The 25,404-nt window shown below is 36.3% G+C and overlaps 1 protein-coding gene across 1 annotated transcript in view; it reads left to right on the forward strand.

Annotated features, from left to right (window-relative positions):
- The window catches only part of BABAM2 (BRISC and BRCA1 A complex member 2), a 155,587-nt gene that overhangs the window by 61,173 nt on the left and 69,010 nt on the right, over positions 1-25,404 (forward strand). Inside the window, exon 7 of the mRNA XM_072330985.1 lies at positions 18,765-18,874. Within this exon, the coding sequence (XP_072187086.1) occupies positions 18,765-18,874 (110 nt within the window). The remainder of the gene's footprint in view (positions 1-18,764; positions 18,875-25,404) is intronic.

Consider the following 25,404-nt stretch of genomic DNA (forward strand, 5'->3'; position numbering starts at 1 on the left):
CTTGAAAATACTGTCAAGGCCATTTTATGCATATTTTGAATTGCTACCATCAAGTTTAAGTATGTGTGAATTTAAACTTATAAACATTTTGTTTGATAGACACTCTGGAAATGCTTTTGTATTGCTTTACTTAAATGATTTAACGTCAGTCTAATATGTCAAAATGAAACAGATGATTGGGGAAATTATACTATCATCTATCTACTTGAACCATGTCATGCATCAAATTCACATTACGTTATAACAAAGCAGACTTCCAGTGGTGAGGCTTAAAAATTTTTCTTTTTTTTTGCCCATATGGGCGAGTATGCATTCAGGCCTTTAGATGCAAATGGCAACTTAAGCTGTTGTGGTGTCAGCTTGATCAAATCAAATCTTCCTCTGGCCTCAGTTCTTTCTGTCTTAGCTACCTTACGACTGATCCAGCACTCGTAGAAAGAAACAATTATAAAGGTTCTTATGATACCAGCTATTTGGTATATAAGTGATGGTACTGTCTGTGCTGAGTTGCCAGGTCCCAGCATGTAGATGGTTGGTAGATTCAATACCAGCTCCGGCAAGGTCACAAAAAGTCATGATTACTTGTGCATCAGCCCAGTTTTTCAGCATAGAACCAGGAGCAGTGTGATTTGTGTGCTACAGTGTTTCTTGCCCTTCTTAAGACAGCAGCTTATAACTGCAGTGACACCTACTAAGGGACTACTACATCAATGAGAGCAAGAATTTCCTTATATGCGGTTTGATTACTGAATCCATTTGAAAGGAAAGCATAGTAAATGAGGCATATTGTTTTTCAGGAGTAGTATTGGTTAGGACAGTTCTTGCTGCCTTGTTTGTACCTTCAGTATTCTTTGCAACACTTTGGGAACTTCTGTCTGCATGTAAAAGATCCACATTGTATAAGACTTGTCTTCTGATTATAGATTGGGAACTTAAATGAGGGGTTATCTTTCAAACAGCAAATCTGTAGGTCCCAAATTAGATCAGTTTTACTCATGCCTACCTTATTGTTTCTAGGGATGAGCAGAAGTTTATCATCTTTCTTGGTGAATGTCTATTGTTAATTAATGAGAGTAACTTAATTTTCTCACAGCTGGGTAGCCTCAGACCACATTATCATTAAGTTCCCAAATGCAGAAATGTGGAAGATACCAGAGTTTCTGTGCTTAAATAAATAAGGAGTTGATGCTATATTTTGGCAGGCAAGTTTTTTCACTGTTGCAAAATATATGAAGTGGAATCATTGATAACACAAGTAAAATTGAAGTGCTTAATTTACTTTATTGGCAATAGCTGCTAGCAATGGATTTTGTCAAGGTAGGCAAGTATCTACTGAACTTCTTTGTTAGAATCATGTTCTATCTCAGTTCTGCAGGCAAGGGTTGTAATGTTCAAAGTTTCCTTAGTTAGATCCAACTTCATTAAGTAGGAATTAATGTGAAGATACACTAACTGTCAGAGGCTTAGAAAAAGATATTCAAGTCCAACATAGTGAACAAGCACCATGTATCTACATTGCATAAAGCTGCTCTAGTTACTGAGACTGTGTGCTCGTATCTCTTTCAAGTTCAGGGTGCTTTTTTTTCAGTTGCTTAAGTTCCCTAAGTAATTGTAGCCATGAAAAAGGATTTTCCATTAGACTTTGTGTTAACGATATTATTACTTCATAAGGTTAAAGAACATTGTTTAGGTCAGCGGGAATGTGTGTTATTTCTCTAAGAATAAACCTTTATTTATCTGAAAGAGCTGATCATGAGCATCACAGAATATGCTAAAAAATATCTGTCAGAGACTTTTCTAGCAGTCAAGGTATTGTCACTTATCTGCCATCATAAAAGTACATTGTGGTTCCATTCATTGTCTCGATAACACATTTTTGCATGTTTATTTCAAGAAAATATAAAAACAATTACGCACTTACTGTGTATCTCTTAGAAAATTCATGCTTGATGCCTAGAAATGAATTTCTACGTGAGGATTCAAGAATGTATCGTCTCTGGTTGAACTCGAAATCTAATCTCGTGCAGTTTTGGTGATCTTCCTAGGAAACACACTTCTGTGTTCTAACCAATTAGTCCACCAGTGTTTTTAGTATAATCAAGTTATCAGATGATGAAGTACAGACATTTATGGAAAGGTAATTTTTTCACATAAACAGTGAAAATGAAATGTTTTTTAAGGATTGAAGGGAGGACTGCATTATTCAGATTAACAGACATTGCACAGAAACTCTTCTATTCAAATTTTTTAAAAAAAGAAGTTTTTTACTCTGAATATTATTTCACGTGAAGCATTTCACCATGGTCTGGTAGTGAATATTCTGAGTGGGTAGGTGTTCACCAACTGTCATAAGCTGTGGAAGATAGTTTTCAGTAGCATTCATCTCAGTTTTCTTCATCATGGAATAAGAGAAGGCATCACCTGCTTTATTCAAGAATGCATTATAGAGTGATGAAAATTAGCAGTCTCTTTGTCTATTATATCTTTTATTTCTCCTTCCTCTAATAGCTCTCCCTTGTATTTCTAAAAGCAATTAAAAACAATAAGACATGGTCTGAATTTTGCTTTGCTCCTCCTCCCCACATGATGACTGCAGTGTTTTCAGACTTTGAGCCCTAACAGTTCAGACTTACCTCCTGTTCTGTTTTTAACCTTCCTTTATATCAAAACAGCATTTTGTTGTAAACTGTTTTCACTGTATCTCAGAAACTAAATGAATGACTTTTTCTGAGGAACTACACAAACAACACTCATTTCACCATCTGTCTTAAATCTCCACTTTTTAGGCTTTCTGAACATTGAAACAGCTTATCATGGAACTTGCTTCATGTACCCCTGGTAGTCAGCCATCTATCTGCCTGTATGACAACATGCAGGCTTTCATCTTTCCTTCTCAAGAATGGCTTTTCAATGGGAAATAACAGCCGCTAGGAGCATTAGAGTATTGCTGACAATATACTGTACACATTTTCACAATGGAATTCTTCGTAAGTTTTCATGCTAAGAGTTTACCTTCAGTGTTTCAGAATTTCGAGTTTGTTCATTTATCATTCATTTTAGCTTGGTTTCCTAAGGAAGTGAGGCATTAAATAATTATGTTGTCTGATGATGTCAGTTATGATCTCCCCTTTCTCAAACAACTTTTATTACATTGACTAACCATATCTGAAAGGCATACAGAGTTAGATAATTAGGCCTTTTTGGGGAGAGATACCAAGAATAGCACTGCCACTTAAAAACTACAAATAAAAATCAATTGTTTAATGTACTTACTTTGGTTGTGTAGCTGCTGTTGCCAGTCACGTGTGTTTATCTTCAGTGCAGTCAAGAAAAAGTGAAAGTCAAAAATTCGATTGCCCAATGTGTGTCATTAAGAGCATAAGAAAGAAGTGGATTTTCTTCACAACTAATATAAGGGGAAAAGGGCACGCATGGGAGAAAGTACTTTTTGTTTTCTGCAAGACTGAAAAAGAAAGTAAAATTGAAGTCCTTGGCTATACATCGAACACAATACTGTAATAGAATTAAGCAATGCTGAAAAATCTAAGCAGTTTGTGGTTTATGAAGAGGCCATCTGTGAAGATATTTTAGTAGAAGGAATCTTTGGATTCCATCAGCTGATAGACTGATTTAAAGCTTAATGTATTAAAATAACAGCTCATTCGCCAAAAGCTTGTGCAACTTCTGGAGGTTTTTGCAAAAGCTTTTTGAACAGGACTTTTCTTCACATGGCACTGTGCTATTGTCCAGCCATCTATGGATTACACAAACTCTGACAAAGTGGCTTAGTGGTCAGGAACAGGACAAGTCCATTCCTCCTTCATCGGCCACTGTTTAGAAATTATACTGGATTTTTTTATGTATAGTGATTAAAATCTTAGAGGTAAAATGTCTTTATAGTCAACAATATACTTTCTAATTTTTTTCTAGTACCAAATCCTGACTGCAGCAAAGCTGAGGTAATAGGTTACAGATCTGGCTCCATCCAGGATGACGTTAGGGAAACAACCCAGGTTTGTGTTGTTACAGTAGATGTTGTTAATAGTAAGAACTTGCTTGAGTGCATCCTGCTAACATATATGTACCCACAGACAGTGGTTTGCATTAACAGTGTATCAGAAAGGATTAGCCTACAGAAACATTCATATGTTACATGGTCAGTTTTTTTCTGGAATCTGTATATTGAGATGTTTTGTGGAACACTGTCACTTGAGAAAGTGTATAAGGAATCAAGCTTCTTATTCTCCTTGATCTAGCAGACTGCTTCATGTATCTAATGTTTTCAGTGAAAATTTATTACTTACCTGAAGCTTTAAAACACTGCATTCTGACTTAGGACCATGCCTTCTACTCAAGCTTGTTGGTTCTGATGCTGTCCATAAGACTCAAGTTATGTGGATTCTTGTACCAACAATGAGAAATCTCCTTTATTTATTTATTTATTTTTACTTGTTGGTTCATTTCTATATCCTGGACCTTCTTGGTAGAATATTTTCGATGTTCTGAAATCTACCTTCCTTTTATTTTCAGTTCTCTGACCTATAGGTTTGTCTTAAAAGATATAAAATTCACAACTATTTGTAATTGCCTTGAACTAAAACTATTGCAGCTGTCATCTGAGCAGCAAATCTTAATTCTCTGCTATTCTATTCTGCTAAATAACCTAAGGCAGTCCTTCTCAAATACCATCTCTTATCTCAGATAAAGTTTTCATTTGTGTTTGATAGTAGCATGTTGGGGTTGTTACTGTACCACCGATACCAGTGTGTTCCAGAGTGAAACTGAATGTGGGAAAGTGCTGTCTTCAGTGAGTTCCTTTTCTTGTTCCAAGATAACTTGTGAGTGCTAACAAAGAGGAGTTAATTTCAATGCGAAGCCAACATAAGGAAAAAATGGAGATGCTTGTCTCTGGACTTTCCAGATATCTTTATACATCTGCCTTCCAGATAGTAAAGACTTTATAAAAGGGACTGCTTGTCTTTTAACCATAGACCATCAAACATGTGGTTGCCACAGTACCAGGTAATATAGTGCAATTAATAATTATAGTAATCTTGCAAGGATTAAAGTTTTAATATAAGGCATCTTGGAAGCTGCTTTCATAGATATGAAAATACCTGTAGAGAATGCTTCTTAATTTGAGAACATGCTGTCCTTAATTAATGGAGCATGGCTTAATCTCCTCTCACAATGAACGAAATAAAAGATTTTTGGAGAGAAATATAGATAAATATAAGTAGATATTGAATAGTTCAGTGGGAAAGAAGTAGATCTTTTATACATATATTAAAAAGAGACTAACAACCACTTAACATTAACACATATATTCGGACACAGTATAGCCTTCAGACAAACTAGTGTCAAATGTTTGCAGTAATTCTGGGTGAATCTGAGTCAGTTACTGCAGTAGCTGGCTCATAACTAAAGCTAGTTAGTTTTAAAAGAACCTGAGCAGGTGCCACTGGTGTATAATGAGAGCTTACAATGAATTTGTACAAAGAAAGATGATGATGATTAATAAATGGACATATCTTCTCTTGAAATATAATCTTTGAATGCAATCAGTCATGGGCCACTAAACTGTGAGTTGCAGTTGATATTTCTTGATTTAATTCAAGTTACTCTGGACAACACTGTAGGTTTTATTGTAGTAACCATCTGTGACTTTGATAGAAGTATTCAGGAGAACTAAAATGAAGACTCCATTTCCAGTGTATGCAGCTCAGTGGAGCTGTAATTAGATTATAAAACTAAACCAGTCTGAATTAAGATTAGATTTAGGAGTCTAACTTTTGTTTTCCTGGATTTATGTTTTCCAGTGTTGCTAGAATAGCAGTTAAATTTATCTGATTTAGAAGGTGAGATATAAGTACTAGGTATAAATTCATGACGGAATTTGAAGTAATGTGTGAAAATGACTATTTTTCATTGATTTTACAAGTATAAATGAAAATACAGAGATTTATTTTGAAGAAGTCTGGTATATTATAATTGTTCCTTAAACAGGAGTTGTTACATTGATAATGAACTGCACTTAACAGAAACATATGGCTATCACTTTGCCAGCAGAATTAGTGTAGCTTAATCCCATTCCTGCTTAGTCTACAGCACTGTGAAGCAATCAATGAAGGTCAGTTATCTACATAGCTATTACAACAAAACAAAAAAAAAGAAATACAGGATATTGTTGGCTTTTGGTATCGATGTCTAGCAGTTTCTTTTATTGTGATGTCACAGAAAGTATTCATGAACTCTTTGGATAGCTCCTAATTTTTTTTATTTTTTTTTTGTTGATAAACACAGTCTATTTTTGTTCCTATTTAAGCAGTTTTACTCAGCAAGTTTTCATATCCGCTGGTATTTGTCGAAATGGGACCTTATGTTAGAATTGTTCCTTGGTTTACGTATGTGGGGCTGTTTCATTGTGCGCCATGTCATTTATCAAATTCTTCTGTTAAAACTTAAACAGCAAGAGCATATTGCCAGTATTGGTAGTATTGTTTAGCATAATCAGTCTTCGTTAGCATGGGCTTTTAAACGGCTATCTCATTGCTAAGATCTAAACAGTGTTTTATGCTTAAAGCAGTGTTTCACAATTTTTTTTGTATTAAACAAGATGTGATATCTAATTTGGAGTATTACCATCAGCCCTTATCATTCCCTAGTGTTTTTTTTATATTCACAAGGAATTCATTTTTTTATCAGTTGTGTGGGTTTGGACAAGTATGTGTTTGTGCAACTTGGTTTTCTCCCGCAACTAACATGATGTTGCAGCATACAGAAAGAAAACAGTGGACCAGATTGAATCTCTTCTTGATGTCCAGAGAATAACAAGATAGGATAGGCTTCTAACATCATATTTGGTCCCTAGAAGTAAAAGAAAAAATGGTAGACATATTGTTTCTACGTTTTACATGAGATATCAAAATAGTAGAAGCAAATCTAAAACAGCAAATTGCTGATGGTGAAAAGATTAATTAGAAGAACTGACCTGAAGTTGGCAGTTGTAGAGAAATCCCAGACTGCATGCAAGTTAAATTTCTTCTTTCCCTTGACCCTTAAGATGCAACTGACAACGATTTTTATTTTTTTTTTAATTTTTATTTTTATTTTTATTTTTTTTTTCACTGGTTAAAGCGACTGTTCTCTAAGCAGCTTTTTATCAGGAAAAGCTCAATTGTTTCAGACTTTCAGCTTGATAACGTACATAATAGATTACCTACTGATATGTAACATCACAGGTCTTAATCTGCTTTTTACCATGGTATCTCAAGTATTGGCTTCTTTTTTTTTTTCTTGCTTTTTTCCCTTTCAAGTAATGTCTCATTCGATTTTATTTTTAAAGGAGTTTCCAAGTCTGTGCTTTTATTAAGCTCCTTTTTTAAAACTCTGTAATATTTTTCCTCAAGGAAGTGTCATAGTGAGTCCTGCTCTATGTCTGCATCCACTATGCTAAGGACTGTGTTTTTTTGAAACTGATAACCTGGAGGTGAGCTGATGTTCATGATGAAGCGAGAAATAAAATAGAAACATCTATCAATCTGCCCTGTTTCCGACAACTGTGTGGAACCCAGTGAATAAATTGCCCAACAAATGTCATCAGTTTTGAAGTCTGAACGTTGAACTTGCATAAACTCTGCTTAATGCAATTAATTGCTTAAATTTCTTAAATTCTCTCTCTAGAACTACTAAAGGAGAAGCAAACTATTGAATACTCTTGAACTTGCTTAGTGAAGGACACGAGGTCAAGAATAGAAGGTGTTCTGCTTTCTTGATTGGCACATCCTGAAATGCTGTGTTGTTGAGTGTCTGCAAGTATTTTCAGGCCTTGAGAGCACCGGACTAGGTTTCCAAAAAGTTATCCCTTGTATCTTTGAGTAGGTGATGATAAATATTTTTGCAAATTCAAGGACAGTGTCAGTATTTAATGGCTTTGGAAGTCTTTACCATTAAAGCATGGATCCAGGTATTGTAAAAGGAAGTAGTTCTACTCCAAATTCTTTATCCTGTGTTGGTGGTGATGAATGCACTGGTGGAACAGACAGGGGAGAAGATCTGGTGATGGAATCTCTGGATGAGATCACTGTTGTTATCAGAGCCTATTTTATGTTTGCAGATTCTGTGTTTTTTGGTGTTCCTGTTTTGCCCCATCCCTTGGCGTCAGTATCTTCTATCTGTAGCCAGCTGGTAGGAGGGTCCAGCTGTTTCACATCTAAGGGATCTTGGTCAACGCTGCTGTGCAGCTTAGTATTATACTAGCTGACTGGCACCTGTGTCCCACTGAAAGTTAGGGTTCACTGTATGAAATTGTTGTGATCCTGTATCAGTTGTTTACAAAGGCATCAGTCCATAAAATACCTGTTATATACCTGATTTACATACATGCATAGTTGTGAACCTTGAAAAAATGACGTTGTAACTTTTTGGCTAACAGCTATCATCACTCATTCCAGCATCCCAATTTTTACCTGTAGCGGGATCTATCATCACAAAAATGCAAGAATAAAAGCTGTTTCTCTTCTTATCAAAATATATATATATTTAAACTACTAGTTTTTACAAGATACTGTTTGACATCATTATATTTATGCACTTGTGTACTCAATTATACTATGCACGTTGTTTGCTGAAATAATGAATGTAAATAGGGCTCATGTAGACAGGATGCTCCAACATGTGCATTCTTTTGTACACAGCAGAAAAAGCATCACCACCCACTGATCCCACTCTTTTCAGATCCTAGAGGGGTAAGAGTAATGTGCGGACAAAGGGATAATAGAATTCTCTAGAAAAGAAATAGAAATATTGTGCATTTGAAATAAGAATTCATAATAAATAGCTTTCTAATCAGAAGTGCTGTAGACTTCAATACAAAGCATTCCTGTTATTATCAGGAACCAATGACTGACAAAACTTAATACTTCTGTTTGCATCTCCTTTTCAAAGAAAATATGTAATATTTTTAAATCAGGTCAGCAGTACAAAGCTGCAACAGTGAAAAAGCATTGAGCAACCATAACTTGGCTTGCTTTTACTTTACACTTTGATTATTCACTTTTTCATCTGTGAAATCTTTCTTGATACTTCCTGGTTCACTGAAGACATGTCTCAGAATATGGCTTTACACTGGCATTTCTGTTGTGACCCATGTAATCTATAGTATTTCTGATTTTACAGAGTGATAGTCACTGAACCAGGAGGATATAGAATATGTGGAGATGAAGAAAAAGCTTTTATTAAAAAGTTGGTTTGATTTAAAAATATATATACTCTTAGCCTGACCTTCAACCACATCATGATTACAGAGATGCCAGTTTCTTTCTAAATTAATTGAAATTGTGTACTGTTCCATAAATGTTTATTTTGTCAATTTACATATCAAAATACGAATATCCATATATATGAATGTCCATAGTATAGAAAATGTAAACTTGAAGATTTGACAGGTGACTTGACAGGAAAATGATTTTCTTTCCAACTGCAGTAACTGTCTGTTCATATTCCAGTTGGGTGTGTGGACATTTATTAGCAGATCGTGTTTTCTAATGGGACACAAGAAATCAGTAGTCTGATGGCTTTGAGGGATTTGTAAAGCAACAAACCATGCGGCAGTGACCTGCCACATAAGTCATCTGAGTGAGTAGTGTTTCATTGGGAGCGTTTTTGTGTCTCTTTGCTCGCTTGTTAAGAACATTTGAAGTATGTTTTTCTTACATTTAGAAATATTGTAAATGTGCTTTATTTTTAAATATTGTTGTTTCAAGTAATTAGCCCTAACTATATTACGTAAAAATGTTTTGTTTTGTGGTGTTTGAATGTGAGGGTGCTACACGGTGGGTGTAGATCTACATTTTTTATTCCTGATGTAGTTCTTCCATGTTTCACATGCAGAGAGACATGTGAAAGAAATGTCTTGTAGTGTATGTTATTAGCAAGGAAACACCTTGGCATATGGCAAGGCAGTACAGACAGAGCCTGAACCCTAACAGTCCTGAGAATAGTTATATCAGTACATCAGTTTTGAATCTGTGATATCGATTGTGTCAGATGAGAAATTTAAATCGAGGACATCTAAACTAGTAAAGAAAAAGTCCTCCTCCCTACAATACAAACACATAAACAAATGTAAAGCATACAACTGAAATTAGCTTTTGTCCAAGGTAAACGTGCCGGTATTCAAAACCCAAATGAACAAAGCAAATCTTCTTTTCCTCTCTCATGCTGCCTTGCTGTCCTTGAATGATTCTTGGTTTGGGATACTGGTGTTACTAGTCCGAGTATTAATTTTAATTCTATTTATGCTTTGTTTGCTCTTTACCCATGACTTCCCAACTGAACAAGACTTTTTAAAGCACACAGAGCATGTTTTCTGTACAGATAACTTTAAATTAAAAAAAAAAAGTTGGTCATTGTTTACAATAAATTTTAAACAATCGTTTATCTTAGATACATGCTTATGAGGAAATATTTACGTTATCGGTCTTGTGGTTTCAAACAGATTCTCACACTGCTGCTCAGATTGCACCGTCCTTTATTTTGCCAGTAGCAGCACTGATGTCAGCAGAGCAGGGTATTGGTACGTTTAGTGGAAGAAGAAAGAACATCTTCCTTTTGGAGAAGAGTTTTTGTCGTGCTTTTTTATTAAGTGAAAAAAATTTTTGACAAGACAACATGGGCTTGGTAAAAGTGGGTGTCACCCACATTGGTTAGTGCTTGGCTGAACATGAGCCAGCAGTGTGCCCAGGTGGCCAGGAAGGCCAATGGTGTCCTGACTCGTATCCAAAATAGTCCAACTAGCAGACACAGGAAGGTGATTGCTGCCCTGTACTCAGCTATCATCATAGTACTGTGTTCAGTTTTGAGTCTCTTAGTACAGGAAAGACATCAAGGGTCTGGAGTGTGTCCAGAGAAGGGCAGTGAAACTGTGAAGGGTCTGGAGCACAAATCTTATGGAGCAGCTGAGGGAACTGGGATTGTTCAGTCTGGAGAAGACGTACCTCAGAGAAATCCTTACTGCTTTCTACAAATACCTGAAAGGAGGTTGTGACAAGATGGGGATAGGACGGAGGGAATTGTCTCAAGTTGTGCCAGGATAGGTTCAAATTGGATATTAGATTTTTTTTCTCTAAAAGAGTGGTCAGATGCTGGAATGGGTTGCCCAGGGAGGTGGCGGAGTAACCATTGCTGTAGGTGTTTGAGAAAACTATAATTGTTATACTAAGGGATGTGATTTTGATTTAACAGGGAACTATTGGTGGTAGCTGGATGGATGGACTAGATGATTTTGGAGGTCTTTTCCAACCTTGGTGATTTTGTGATTCTCTGGTTTAGCTGATAATGGCAGAGACATATCATTGCTTTGCTTCAGGTCTTAGGAAAATTAATGGTGGCGTTTTAACCTGTATTCTGCCTACAGAACTTCACTGGAGTAATAGAGTAATCTTCCAGGTTAACATTTATTTTTAATGGTAAAACTGTATTGTAAATAAAAAACTATTCAGTGTGCTTGTAAATTAGAAGCAAACAAAACAAAAATTAAAAGATTAAGCCCCTCTGAAGTACTGAATAGATTGAAGTTGTAGGAAACAAAAGTAGGATTTATGAATGTTATGAAATGATGTTATGAAAAGAAAATCCAGCAACCTAGATTCCTAATAGTGTTTCTCCTTGTTCTGTGTCATTTTTATTCTGTTTCATTGTGTGGACATTCCTAGGTATGGAAGCATTGCGATTTTAATCTTACTTTAATACAAATGCGATATTTAATAGTAGAGCCTGGTAGAGCTAGTGTGCTTGTATTTAAGTTTTAGTGAATGAACTGAACTTTAAGTTCATTAGCATCCAACTTATCAGTCTCTTATTTAAAATCAAGTATCCGCTATTCTGGTGTCATTAAAATTAAGTTAAATACAGTTCAGTCAATGTGTGTGAATGATCCTCTACTTTGTGTGTCTGCTACACATAATTAGTATCTAGAAACATTTTTGCTCACTTGAAGTCAGTTTTATTGATACATCAGAAGAGATACCCCAATGTTAATTCTAGACTAGTCCGCACTTGGGATATTTATTCTAGTTTTGAATTAAACACTTAACAAAATGATTTTTTACCTTTAAAGGAGTCTGCCTTGTTTTCTGAGACTCTTTTTCAGACCAAAGCAAACAGTATTGCTGTGCTGAAAGTGTCACCACAACTTTTCATGTTGTCAGAATAAATTAACTTTTATTCACCTAAATGGCATGAGTCTTGAAAGTTGTGAATACTCTCATGTATTTTCATGCACAAGAATGTTTTTCTTTCTTTTTAACCTTTTGCTTTTTTCTAAGCTTTTCCTAACAGCATTCTGTACTGTACTCTGGCAGCAACTTGTATTGAGTAGTGGTAAATTGCCATAACTGTAATAAAAGAAAATTGTCTGGGCAAAACACTTCTCAGTTCTTGTCTTAGAGAAGTACTATGCATTTCTATATAAAAGTCTGAAAGCAGATGAGAAAAAAAACAAATTAAAACACAAATAAATAAATAAATAAACCAAATACTTGGGATGTTACTCACACTTTTAGGAAAAAAAACTATTAACATATTGTTGTTGATGCCCAATGGTGTAATTAAATGTTTTGCCCAGCGCTCGAAAGATACATAATCATTTAATTTTATTTTAATGAAAAAGTCCGGTATTCCGTCTCAAAATTCTCCCTTCAGATTCTTCAAAGTACTTCCCAGACTATGATTTTCGAGTTTCTTTTATAATAGGAATCACTCTCAGCTTAAACCATTCCTTTGCCCTGACTGAGTTAGGCAAGAGTTTTGTTGTCGTACCCTGGGAAAAGGACTGTTTTTAGAACATTTCAGTACTGTGGGCAGTGCATGCAAGGTGACTGCCTTTGTTTTCATTCAGGATCCTATTTAAAGAATAAGCAATCCTTGATCAGACCTGGTGGATTTCCTGGAAGATAGTAGAAAGAATTTCCTGGTATAATTACATATTCTCCCTAGAGTGAAGCAGATTTCTTATGCTCATTTGCTACTTCACATTCCTTAGCCTACATTCCCCTAGCATGTTTTGTTATTTTAAAAACAAGCAAACATTAAATATAGAAGAAGGTTTGGAGAACATGTAACTACTTGTATCAAAGCTGGGTAGTGAAGTTCCTACACTTCAAGAGTTGCTTGTGCTGTGATGGCTGTTTTTCATATAATTGCATGCAGTCATTTGGAAGAAAACAGCCAAATATTGCTTACCAGTATCATGCAAGTAGCCCATTGGTACTGATAAAGCAAACGTCAGTACGTATTATACTCTGATACAATTCATATTTCAGTTTCAAAAACAAATTCTTTTGTTCCTTTCTCAGTAGTTAGTCAGCACGATCCTGAAACAGGTATGTATCACAAAATATCACGTTCAGTCCTGAGGTAAATTACCATCCTGATTGTTATTCTCCTGCATTTCTTCTCTGGGAACCTTCTTCTCCAGAAAAAATCCTGGTATATGAATTGCACACTCTGTGGAGCTGATTAATGTGGTAAGGCTGAGAACGTTTGTGCTAATACTTCAGCTTGTCATAAGCTGGCCATAGATATTACCATCAGCAACTACTCTTGCCTCTATGTTCTCAGTTGTATTCTACCTCTCTGTTCCACCTTTCCCCTGCTCCTTCATTACATCTCACAGGTTGAAAATGTATCCTGTGCTTTTGTTATTTCAAGGAATTCCATCCCCTCAGAATCATACCACAAAGACAAGTCATTCAGCATTTGTCAGATACGAAAGGCCAGAAACCTCCAGGAAGAGTTTGGAGTGATGAGTTAGGGACCTCTGAAGCAGATTTGGCCTATCCCATACTGTTTGGATGTTAGCTAGCTTGTCTGCCCCAGTGGCTTCTGCAACATCAGCCATTTGTGGCCCCTCTTGATCTGGAGGATCATGTGGTAGGTTAGACAGTTCATGTGCTTTTCATTACCTCAGTTCTAATCCCAGACCAATTGTTTAAGGTCCAAATTTAGTATCCTTAGAAGAAGCCTTGCACCCTCAATTTGTTTTCCACCAATCCTGAGATCCAGAATCGCTTGTCATTTGTGAAGCACACCAGTACTCTTCCCATACTGCTTTTCCCATCCCTCCCACCAAATTTGATGTTTCTTTCCCTTGTTCTTTCTTTAGAGTTAACCTGACTTGTGTACCTTAGCCCACTGCATGCTTTTGTCCCCCCATCTTATAGCCTCCACCTCTCAAGTGTTCCACTTGAACCAAAGAGCAAGTCCTGGCACTGCCCAGTTTGTTCCATGCCAGTAATAAAAATACCTCTTCTTGAAAGAATATTGTAATAAAAGGAAGCAAGGAGATTGTTTTTTCTTGATAACTTAAAAAGGTAATAACTTATTTTCCAGAATCTGCATCTTTAAGCTCTAATGTACAACTTGGTTAGACTCCAGGCACAAGAGGAAATGGGTTATAGCAGTTGTGACTGTGTGGAGCAGATGTTTTGGTTGGACTGGCTATCAACCATCTGACTCATAATAAATTGTCAGTTCCAGTAAATTCCCAGTTTTCAATTACAGTAGGTAGGATACAAGAAAACAATGACCTTTAGATGATATGCTTAAAGGGTTTTTGATGATTTTCATACACAAATCATGCTAACTTTCTGAAAATATGAAGCGTTCTGCAAACAGAGCAACTGTAAACATTGCTGTGTGCTTTTGGACATGAATTTATCTTGGTATGAATGACATCTAACAAATAGTTGTTTAGACAGCGCTGATACAATTAAAAATAGGATATTTAAGTCTTGAGACTTACAGTGCCTGAAGCCTTTTCCTCAAGTATGTGTTTAATGAGCATTTCATCTGCACTGGCTAAGTAGACAAGGACTAAATTTGAATGAAATATCATGAGTTTTCTATTTATGCTTGCACTGTAGAAAACAAAAACCTTTCCTCCCCTCTCTCTCTACCCCCCCCCCCCCTCCCCCCCTGACACACACACAAAGAAAGCAAAAAACAAAACAAAACCCAAACTGAACTAAAGCATGAGTTGGAAGTGTGTTGTTTTCTTTCTTTACTATGTATATTTACAGTTCCAGGGCACTGTGGAACTTCTAGCTACAAAAATCAGCTATGCAGGTATTTTAGAAAGATAGGAAAACACAGTTCTTGAGATAGAAAATTAATTGTTTTTAATGTTTGTTTTGTTCATATTTTTTCATGTCTGATTTGTTTTCTGTAATGAGAAAAAGGTTATTTTTTGACATAGAGACCATAACAGGATGACAGAAAGACACCATGAAAACTGCTGTTGGATCTTTTATATTATCATGTGCTAGAGATTTTTATTAGCAATCATAAGACTGTTATGGAAAATCTATGTGTGTGTTATCATATGCTTAGCTAATGCTCTCAGATGTGTTGTTTTTTTTTTTCTTTTTTGAAACATTCAATTTTCAAACCTCAAAATTCCTGTGGCCCAGAATGTATCCTCCATTCTGTGCAAGATCAGTTTAATAATACCTTACATAAAGTCTTAGGTAGAAAACGTTCTGTGAGTATGAACCGGCACTCTACCATGGCAGTTTTAGCGTTGGATGCTAATTTTTATGTGAAATTGCCATTCTTAGTTTTTGTAAACAGAATTACTTGCTTTAATAAAATCCTTCCGCAGTAAGCGGGGTGGGTAAAACACAAATTATGAACATCAACTTGACTGTTTTGATTTTAAAAATGCCTTGTGACTGGAGTTCAGCAGCCCCTTTTGTGTTCTAAAAGAGAGTAGTCTTGGAGAAGCAACTGAATGTTATTCTTACTCTTGATGCTAACTGAAAGGTAAAAAAAGAAACAGAGGTGATTTTGTTTTGCTGATTTATTTAAAAGTTGCCTGTTTGTTTTTGAGAGAAATAGACATGCTGAAATGGGAAAAGGGAAGACAAGATATTGCCAGTGAGAATTTGATAAGTGGTGTGTAAACAGTCTTTGCCTTTGGACTCTTTGATGCAAGGGAAGGATATCAGCCCCTGTGCTGGGAAAATGTCATTCCCTACTTCTACAGACATGCATCTTTTCACCTGGTGATTAACAAGTTTGTAGAAACGACCAGAAGGGATATCACTGAAGGAGTTAAGCTGTGACTGGCACAGACAACATCAAAAAGCTCTGTTCATTTAAAAGTCTCTCTACAGTTTATCTGTTGGACATGTGTTTTTTATTTGGTTTTATAAATGACAGTTGTAACAGACATTCTAAGGATAAATGCAGTTCTACCAAGCAGATCCTTGCATAAATAAAAGGAACACAGTCTGAAAGAAATAATCACTATCATGCAAATACAAAGGGACTTCACCATAAATCTCTGGCCATCTGAGCAACCAGGTTGAGCAACTCAGTGTTACTGCATTGTGTCTTTTTAAAACCTATGGGAATGCTGGCTGTTTTTTGTTGTTGTTGTTTAGCTACAATTTTAACTTAGCAGATTTGAAGGCAAAAAAATATAAATCTGCTCAAAAAGAGTTAGAGATGAATGCTAATTGCTTTATTCAGACTTGCATTGGACAGTAGCTATATGAATACAATGTGGTGATGTGCTGGCAACAGTAGTTGTGTATTAGTTTTGTGAATGAAAAATATTATGTCTCAGTTTATTGCTCTTCATGCACACATCAGCTTTTTGCATCTCAACATGTCTAGATGCTACATTTATTTATGGTTTTGTTTACTTTTCTGCTATGAGTTTTCATATTAAAGTAGGTATTAGTGAGTGCAGGAATACATTGTAATAATACCGTAAGGGGTAATGGATGTTGTAGTGATGTTCACTAATTTTTTTTTCCTTGTTTTGCTTTTCTTTGATCAGTAATAAACCAAGTGATATTCTAGAAACTGGTTGTATGCATGATAGCGAAATATTTGTGCACCAAATTAAGCATTAGGTAGATTTAGTTTCATCTAAACTGCTTGTGAAAAGCACGTAGATTCTCCTCTCTACAAATAAGTAATTTGACAGGAATTACAAAAAAGAGAATGTGGTCTTGAGAAAGCTATCTACGTACATGGGAATGTATTATATATACTTATCACCTCTTGAAGAATGCCTCTTACAGTATATCTTTAATAATCAGCATAACTGTTTATATTAATACTTCTTTTTTATCAACAGTTAGCACATTAATTGTAAAAATTGAATTGATGCCATACTTGGCTACAGCAGTGAAACCCTGGTGGTACCCCATAATGAAAGTGGTTTATTCTCATCCTTAATACTGATAACGGAGGGTTATCCTGCAGCAGCAGCTTAAGGCAGTGTTTCATTCCCAGCCCAACTGTGCCTGTAACCAGGCACTGTAGAATGAAATGAATGCCTGTAGAGGCATTCCTAGGAGTACATTTTATTTTAGCTGTTAAAATTGAGCAGTACACCATGGCAGAATTTATGAAAATACTGCCAGTTCTGTCTCATTTTTCATGCAAGACAATTAGGGTGTTTTGTTGTTGTTGTTTTTTTTAAGACCCACTCTTCCCTGCAGCTTATCACTAAGTTTCTTGGCATGTTGTGTTCTGCACGTAGTAGGTAACATGCAGCAAGTCTCTCTGGACGTTAACAGTTCCAGTCCTGCCAAAGCTTCACATGGCACGAGATTGTCTTCCTGAAACCACTCAGCAGTTGCCTTTTTCCTCCCAGATTGGGCAGGATCTTCGAACAATGTCTTAAGTGGTTTGCATGTTCCTTCCTCCCAGCTGCGTGTACGACAGACCACACCAGGGCACGCTGCACCATGTTGATCCTGCGCTGAGTGCAGATCTGCTGGGTTATCTGTTTCCTCTCATAGTTTTCCAAAACGGATAAAAACAAATGCATCTTGGCAAGTTGCTATGTACATATGCGCAAACATGTTAAGGGACTTCTGTTTGTTTGCAGCAAGTGGCACCGTATTACTTGTGCTAGGTGGAGGTGCTGGTACTGCTAATTCACAGCCCTAACACAATGTTGGGAGCTCAAACGCAGTTGTATTCAGCAGATATTCAGCTATCTGGGCTGTATGTAATTCATGAGTTGCAGAGATATCCGGTCTTATCCAGAAACAAAATGTGTTCTATTTGATCTCAAAATTGTACCTGATTGTTCTGATGCAAAGGGATCCTTAACTGTGAATGCATTTATACTGACTGTCCTAATACTTAGCATGGATTTTTATATATGCATATGTTTTTACAATACTCTTTATTATGCATGCAGCCTTCTGAAAGTAATGCAGGGATTCATTTTGTGGTAAGCTCAAGGACAGTGACTTCTAGACACAGATTTCTAACTGCAAAAAGAAATTATTCAAAGTAAAGGAGTTGAGTACAGCAGAAATCACGTACCATGTGCTTCTCTGAAATATAACAAATATGAAGTCTGTGGTCATAATTCTACGCTACTGCAACATAAGATTCCTTGGCATTTGTGTCTGATCTTAATACTGAACTGAGAATTCTTAACAGTGAAATCTGCACATTTACTTAAATATGTTTTTCTGCCATCTGAAGAAGAGCTACGTTACTGTATACTTGCTAACTAATAAGTAATTTTATTTTGATACTTGGAATTAAGCACTACAGGATATCTCTCAAGTAAATACAGTAAGAAATTTTCCACCTGTTTTTCAGCAGTCACACTTTTGATTCCCCATTAAAGCATCTCTTAAATTGGTTCTTGACTGACTTGTTATCTATAAGTTCACAAGTATTCATTTTGTTGTCTTTCTTTTGTCTTTTCTTATTTTTATGTACAGGATGTGAATGAAGATCCTGGAGAAGATGTTGCACTTCTCTCTGTTAGTTTTGAGGACGCAGAAGCTACTCAGGTTTTTCCTAAGCTGTATCTGTCTCCACGCATTGAACAGTAAGTGACACCGTTTGTTCTGGAGTGGTTTTTTAATTCATCTTTGAACTGTTCATATCTTTTCTGAGAAATGTTGGGTAGGTGAGAAGATCATATTGCTTTAAACTGTTTCAAGTCATTTGTTTACTGCAAGTGTATGTGTGGTGGAGAAATGACTGACCATCGTCTTGCTTGTTTTATATCTGTGATCACATGCGGATGAAGAAATGGCATCATTGGCCACATGTATTACCATATTAATCCATGAAGGGTATAATGCGGAATTTTCCTATTGCACTATATTTTGAGTGTCTCCTATGGTACAACACACTGATATCTTTTTTGAGGAGTAATATTTAATTATTTTTTCACTGAGGGATGATGCATATATATGTGTGTATATATATATAGATAGATAGATATACACAAATACATGTATGGATAAGTTCTCTGAATATATGTAACTCCTTTGGTTAAAGAGTTGTAGGACGTCACAGGTTTTTTAAACTGTGTTTTATGAATTTGCATCTTTACAAGATTACTTTTTTTCCAGAAGAATATCTGAATATTTAATTTTAAGATTGTTGGACAGTGCCATTGACTAACACCTTTGCTGAAAAACTCCTAACGTGGAAGGAAGTCAGTCCATTTTCATTAAATTGCTCTTCATTTTCTGGAATTAAGAATGCCTTTAGTGCTCCTCCTATTTCAGTGCAATGTCTGTTAAAAAAAAAGTCACTGCACTAGACATTTCAAGTGGTTACCAGTCAAGGAAATCTAACACAATATCAGTAATACTTTGTTTTTCTGGTCAGTACTGTGGTGACTTTCCTTTGAACTGGTGATAGCACTTCCTGGTAGAGAAGCTGAGGTTTCACTCAGCAGGGCATTGGTCTGGATATGATGGTGGGTGCCATCTAAAAAAGCAAATTCAAGATTTGATTTAGATAAAAACAGAAGACTTCCCAATTTTTTGTTTATTTAAGAAAATGTAGATTACATGCACGCATGTTAATATACGAATGTGTGAACAATATGTTTAGCAACTTTTCAATTTTCATGGTTTTGTCTATTTACTACCTTTTATCAACAGTTGAGAGCTTAATTGTAGTTAAACATGTAGTTATCCATCAGTGTTTCAAAGGATTCTTTTCTTAGCTGCTGTTAATGGCAGATGGGCTATCACTAGTTGATGTTGTATTTTCAGCTCTGGTCACGTGTTGACTATAAAATGTATCTTAGGCCACTCAGGTATATATATGTAAATGACCTTTGTGCTAATTAATGTATTGCTGATTTTTTTCCATTTTCCAGTAGTGTTGTTAGAAAGACAGTAGCAAAGCAGTGTAACGAGACGAAAGTACACTTTGTTTTCCATAAAATATTGCATTTTCTTTCAGTGCTCTAAAGAACATCTGATTTTAAATGTTCTGTGTACAGCAGTATAACAGAATGATATTTGGATGGTTTTAGTATATACCTGATATGTTTGATGTATTTATTGCTTTATGATTTATATCTTACAAAGTCATTTTAAAATCGCACCAGTGTTCCAAGCCACACCTTGTCATGTTATCTGTGTATCAAACTTGGAGATACTTCACCCAGAAAGCATGGCTCTGTTTCAGTCTGTCCTTGTTTAAAAATATTCATCATGAAGTCTAGATACTGGTAATCTATAATTACCTAATAGTTGAGAGGGAATGAGATTGCTTACTTAGATTTGAGTTCACTATGTTACTTTTCAAAGTAACTGAATGCAGTGTTAATGTAATCAGCTTTTACTATTTCATGGCATAATGTCTCTTACTTCCAGTGCAAGTTGATTTGCTTGATTGTGAGCTGCTGCACTTTCCTGTATTATACTAGCTACTTTTTATCTCAGAATCATAGAATCACAAGGTTGGAAAGGACCTACAAGATCATCCAGTCCAACCGTCCTCCCATTAGCATTGCTACCACAAGATACTAAACCATATCTCGTAGCTCCTCATCCAGGTGCCTCTTGAACGCTGCCAGGGACAGCAACTCCACCACTTTCCTGGGCAGCCATTCCAGTGCCTGACCACTCTAAGAGAAAAAGAAGTTTTTCCTTATGTCTAATCTAAACCTTCTCCTGTGAAAAAATGCATAGGTATGTTTTCAGTGTTAGTACAGTTGAGCTATAATAACAAAGATACATTTGTCTTTTGTTCTTTCCCAAATCAATCTCTATTCTGTTTAGCAGAGGCTGACAGTCCAGATATTTAACTTTCCAATGTTTGGGAACTGAAGCAACGATGTGTACTTCTTTATACTTTTTGCCAAAAGTACAAAAAGCCTCAAAGGGCCCTGAGGATTAGTTTTAATGACTTGAGGCCATGGCATTTTACATTTGAATTGTGTTCTGCTTATAAAAGTTCTTTCCCGCTGCTAACAATAATTGCATCTACAAGCACCATGTAAGCAAATTACTAGTGTATTTTTTTTATGCATCAGATTTTGAGGTAGAATAATTAGTAGTTGACAGTTCCCCGCATAACCTTCCCAAGTATTAAATAAAACAGGAAAAATACCAAATTCCCACAATTATTTTGTTAATACTAACTCTGTTCACCTTAGGAAGAACAAGCAAACAGGAATAGCATTGTCTTGATGTATAAGAAAACATTCGCAGATAAAAATGCCTCAGCTTTGGAGAGAAATAGGAGTAAACTGTCTGCGTAATGCGAGTTATCTCCAGCTTTCCCAAGGGTTTTCATTGCTTTTGTGCTCTACCATATAAATATGTGTTCCTACATTGCATTTTCTAAAAATGACACTTAACCACAGATCTTGTCAGCAAATTTGAGCCCTAGCAATATGAATACAGTGTTTTTGTTTTGAAGTGTTATTGTAAAGCACATTTGATCTATTTTTAGGTGAATGGTAAACATGGTACTAGTAAGACTGATAGCTTGTTGTCATAGACTCTCAAAGAGATTTGTGAAATCAGAGAAATGCCCATTTTTTATGGTTTGGAGCTGAGATGCTAGATTTGAAAAGGGTTGTCTTTTAGCAGGAGATAAAAATGCAGTGCAGACGTATTGCTGCTTGTTCAGGTGTCGATATTTGTATTCCATTGACTTCATTGCAAAGAGTGTTAAGTCCAGGTCTTACAATTAAAAAACTAGCCAACAAAAGGCCTACAAAACCAGCTCATAGACAGTAGACAGACAGAGCTAATAGCAGTTGCTTTTAATGATTTTAAAAAGTAGATTCAGTCAGCTTGATGCATGGGATACTGATTATACATTGTGGTTTATATATTTATATGTGCACGTATATGTATGTATAGTATATATAAATACAACCAGAAAGCCAAAAAAAGAAAAAAATAAATAAATAATGATACTACTCCGGTAGTATCATAATAACAAGTTTCTGCATGCTTTTGGAGAAAATGGTGTGCTGGTAAACCTCACAGACTGGCCACCCAGCTTGAGAGGTGCTTGTCAGCATCCATGTGTGCTTAGCTGGTCCCCCGGGAGCAGAGGTGCTCACAGGATGCTCCTCACCTCCATCTTCCAGCTGCTCTGCTTTGGAGAAAGGTTCAGAGCTGAGTGGTGTTGGTACCCAAAGCTCCCCATGTGCTGATCCACTTGACCTCTTTCTCCTTCTAGGTTAGCCACAGAGGTATTCTGAGGCTTTGCATGCACTATTGTGTACACTCTTCTGCACGATGAGGAACTGTTGGACTAATTACCTTTTATGTCTCTGCTATATTTTTATACATTATTCAAAAAGTCTCTCACTCATAAGACCCCTTGCTTGCTCAAATTATCTTTCTCAGTGATGGAAGACTAGGTATCCCTACGGATAGGAAATTTGTGATTGAAAATCTGTTGTCTCTTTGCTTTCTGTTTGCTAAAAGTGACCAGAATCTGAATCCAGGAAATGGGAAAGAGTCTGAGCAGTTAATTTCAATATTAAAATGTTTGTCAGCATACTACACATTAATGTGGATCAGAAGTCATATCTTTTTAATGATAAAAAACAAGTTTTAGTGTCTTTTATTTTCATGGGTAGTCCGTGTTAATAAATAAATAAATGAAAGTGGGTTTATCTTGGTTCACGTTTTAAGAAAAAAGAAATGAGGGTAGAAACACTGCTGCTCAGTGGATTCTTTGTTCCCTGGATTCACAGAAATAATCCCGTAATAAACACTGTTGTCCTGGAGGGCTTTTCTCTGATAAATACACGGACGTGAATATGCTAAGAAAACCAGCTGTCAGTAGAACTTGTTTTGCTTTAATGGATCAGGCTCCATGCTTTAGGGACTGAAATGGTCATTTTTTACGAGTCTGGGAGCTGTGCCAGAGGGTTCTTCGTGACTAAGGATGGAATTCGAAGTTCGGTGACTGTGCTTAACCTTCTCATATGGACAAGGAAAAATAACAAGAAGCTAGTCTGAACATTTAGACTTTGAATGTTTCTATCTGTTTTTCCCCAATGAAAGAAAGAAGGGAAAAGAAGATAAAACATGCATTTGCTTTGAGGTATTGTTTCCCATCTCTTTGCTGTTCTTTCTGTTGTGGTTGCTGGAAGCTGAAGGAGGAAAAGCATCCAACATTTATAGCACGTGCTCGATTTGCCTCTTGCTGCATTTTAGATGCAAAGGTGCAGGGGCATTGTGAAGGGCTTTGCCTCATGCTAGTGTGCCATAGTGGTGAGTGCATATCTCTGGTCGAAGCCTACTGTCTTACGGTTAGCAGAAGTTTACCGTCTCTACATAACTGGTTGTATGTATGGCTTTTTATCTGTCTGTAGAAGACAGAAGCAAGGTCCTCTGTTTGGCAAGTTAAAACGTGTTTATTCCTCCAAACTCATGAGTTCTTTGGAACTGTTAGCAGAGAGCCAATGCAGTCCATGACTTCTTCAAATCCCAGAGCATCTTTGCAGACAAAGGAAACCAGAATTGTAATTGATTTTGCAGGGCATTATCTTCCATTAAGACCAGTTTGGTCATGTCTCTCCTTGTAGGGCCTGGCCAGTGAATTGGTAAAATTTCTTGACTGCTGCCTTTGCCATGTCCTCATCAGTCCAGTCTTCTTAAACTGTAGCCTGTTGATGCCAGGGTCTTGTTTGCTTGAAGTTCTATCTCATTTAATTTGTAATATGACAGCAGTGGTATTGCAATTGCCTGGATGGGGTTCAGATTACAGAGACTTCTGCAGATCTGTCTTTCCTGGGGTCTTGTTAGCTTACTCTTTGTAACCTGACAGATGTGTATTTTGACATGTTACAGTAATTGCTTTACATCTTAAAGGATTTTCTTGTAAAGCAGAAAAATATGTACAGAAAACTGAGTAAGAAAATTCAAAAGGAAACAAAGGCTTTAGGGCAACCCTCTCTGGTTGCCTTTTCTCTACATATCTCTGACTAGAGTGGAAGGTTCTTCAGAAATTTGAATAAAAACATTTCTTTCCTCCAGATACAAAATCTTTTCACTAAGTTGTTGCATTTTTTCATCAGTATGCATATAGTTTATTTCAGGTTACCCCAATTAAGCATACAGGCCTATGCTGTGAGCGTGACATGTTTCACTGTAGTAATCACTGTTAACACAGCCATTTTAAAGCACTGTTGTAAAACTTCAATCTTCTAAAATATTCTCAACCTTTTTTTTTTGGTGGTATCACTCTGCTTCTAGGTGTTTTTATCTCCTATAGGAGTGATAATGGTGGAGGAAGAAAGGGAACAAAGTAATGTTTCTTTTGGATGTCACACAGTACTATTCATAAAGTTGGTCCTGAATCTTTACTGCTGCTCATATCATCAGATGTATCCTGGTACATTGAGGTTGTCAGAAGCATTTTTAATTGGTCAGAATCACAGTATTATAGGGGCTGGCAGGGACCTCCAGAGATGATTAAGTCCAACAAGGGGGGCAAAGCAGGCCCCCTACAGCAGGCTGAACACATTTGCATCCAGGTGGGTCATGAATATCTCCAGAGAAGGTCTAATTTTAGCAATGAGATTGCGAATTACTGTTGTCTCAGTTACTGGCTGGACCAGTATTTAATACATCTGAAATCTGACCTTGTATTTGCAGTTGGATTTTTTTTGTTAATTGTTTTCTAGGAGTTGTTTGGATTATGTGTCCTTTACTTTGGTACTGAGAATCATTTTGGTTTCACGAAGGCTCTTATGTATTTCTTGATATGTCGAGTGTTTTTGGCTTTACTGTTACATATGCTGAGGGGTATTTCACTGCCATTCTGTCATCCTTGATGTGTATTACTTTAGTTCCTTTCTCAGCTGTTTTCCCAGTACATTACAGCATGCATAGCAGATTTCATCATTGTTTCCTGAAATGTTTTTATAGGGGAAAGGAAGCCTGCTGAGCAGAGTGTGTCCATGTTTGTACTAAAATATATTTGCTGCAGATGACAGGTTTTTTTTCTTACCTAGAAATTAATAGGAATGTTTTGTTATTTAATGTAATCTTTTGTTCTACAGAACTATGTGGGCCAGCTCTGGAGCCAGTGTGAATTCTCTGGAATGACTGCTGTAAAATTAGTTTCTCTGAC

Source organism: Excalfactoria chinensis, chromosome 3 (genome assembly GCF_039878825.1).
Source record: "Excalfactoria chinensis isolate bCotChi1 chromosome 3, bCotChi1.hap2, whole genome shotgun sequence".
Taxonomy (NCBI): domain Eukaryota; kingdom Metazoa; phylum Chordata; class Aves; order Galliformes; family Phasianidae; genus Excalfactoria; species Excalfactoria chinensis.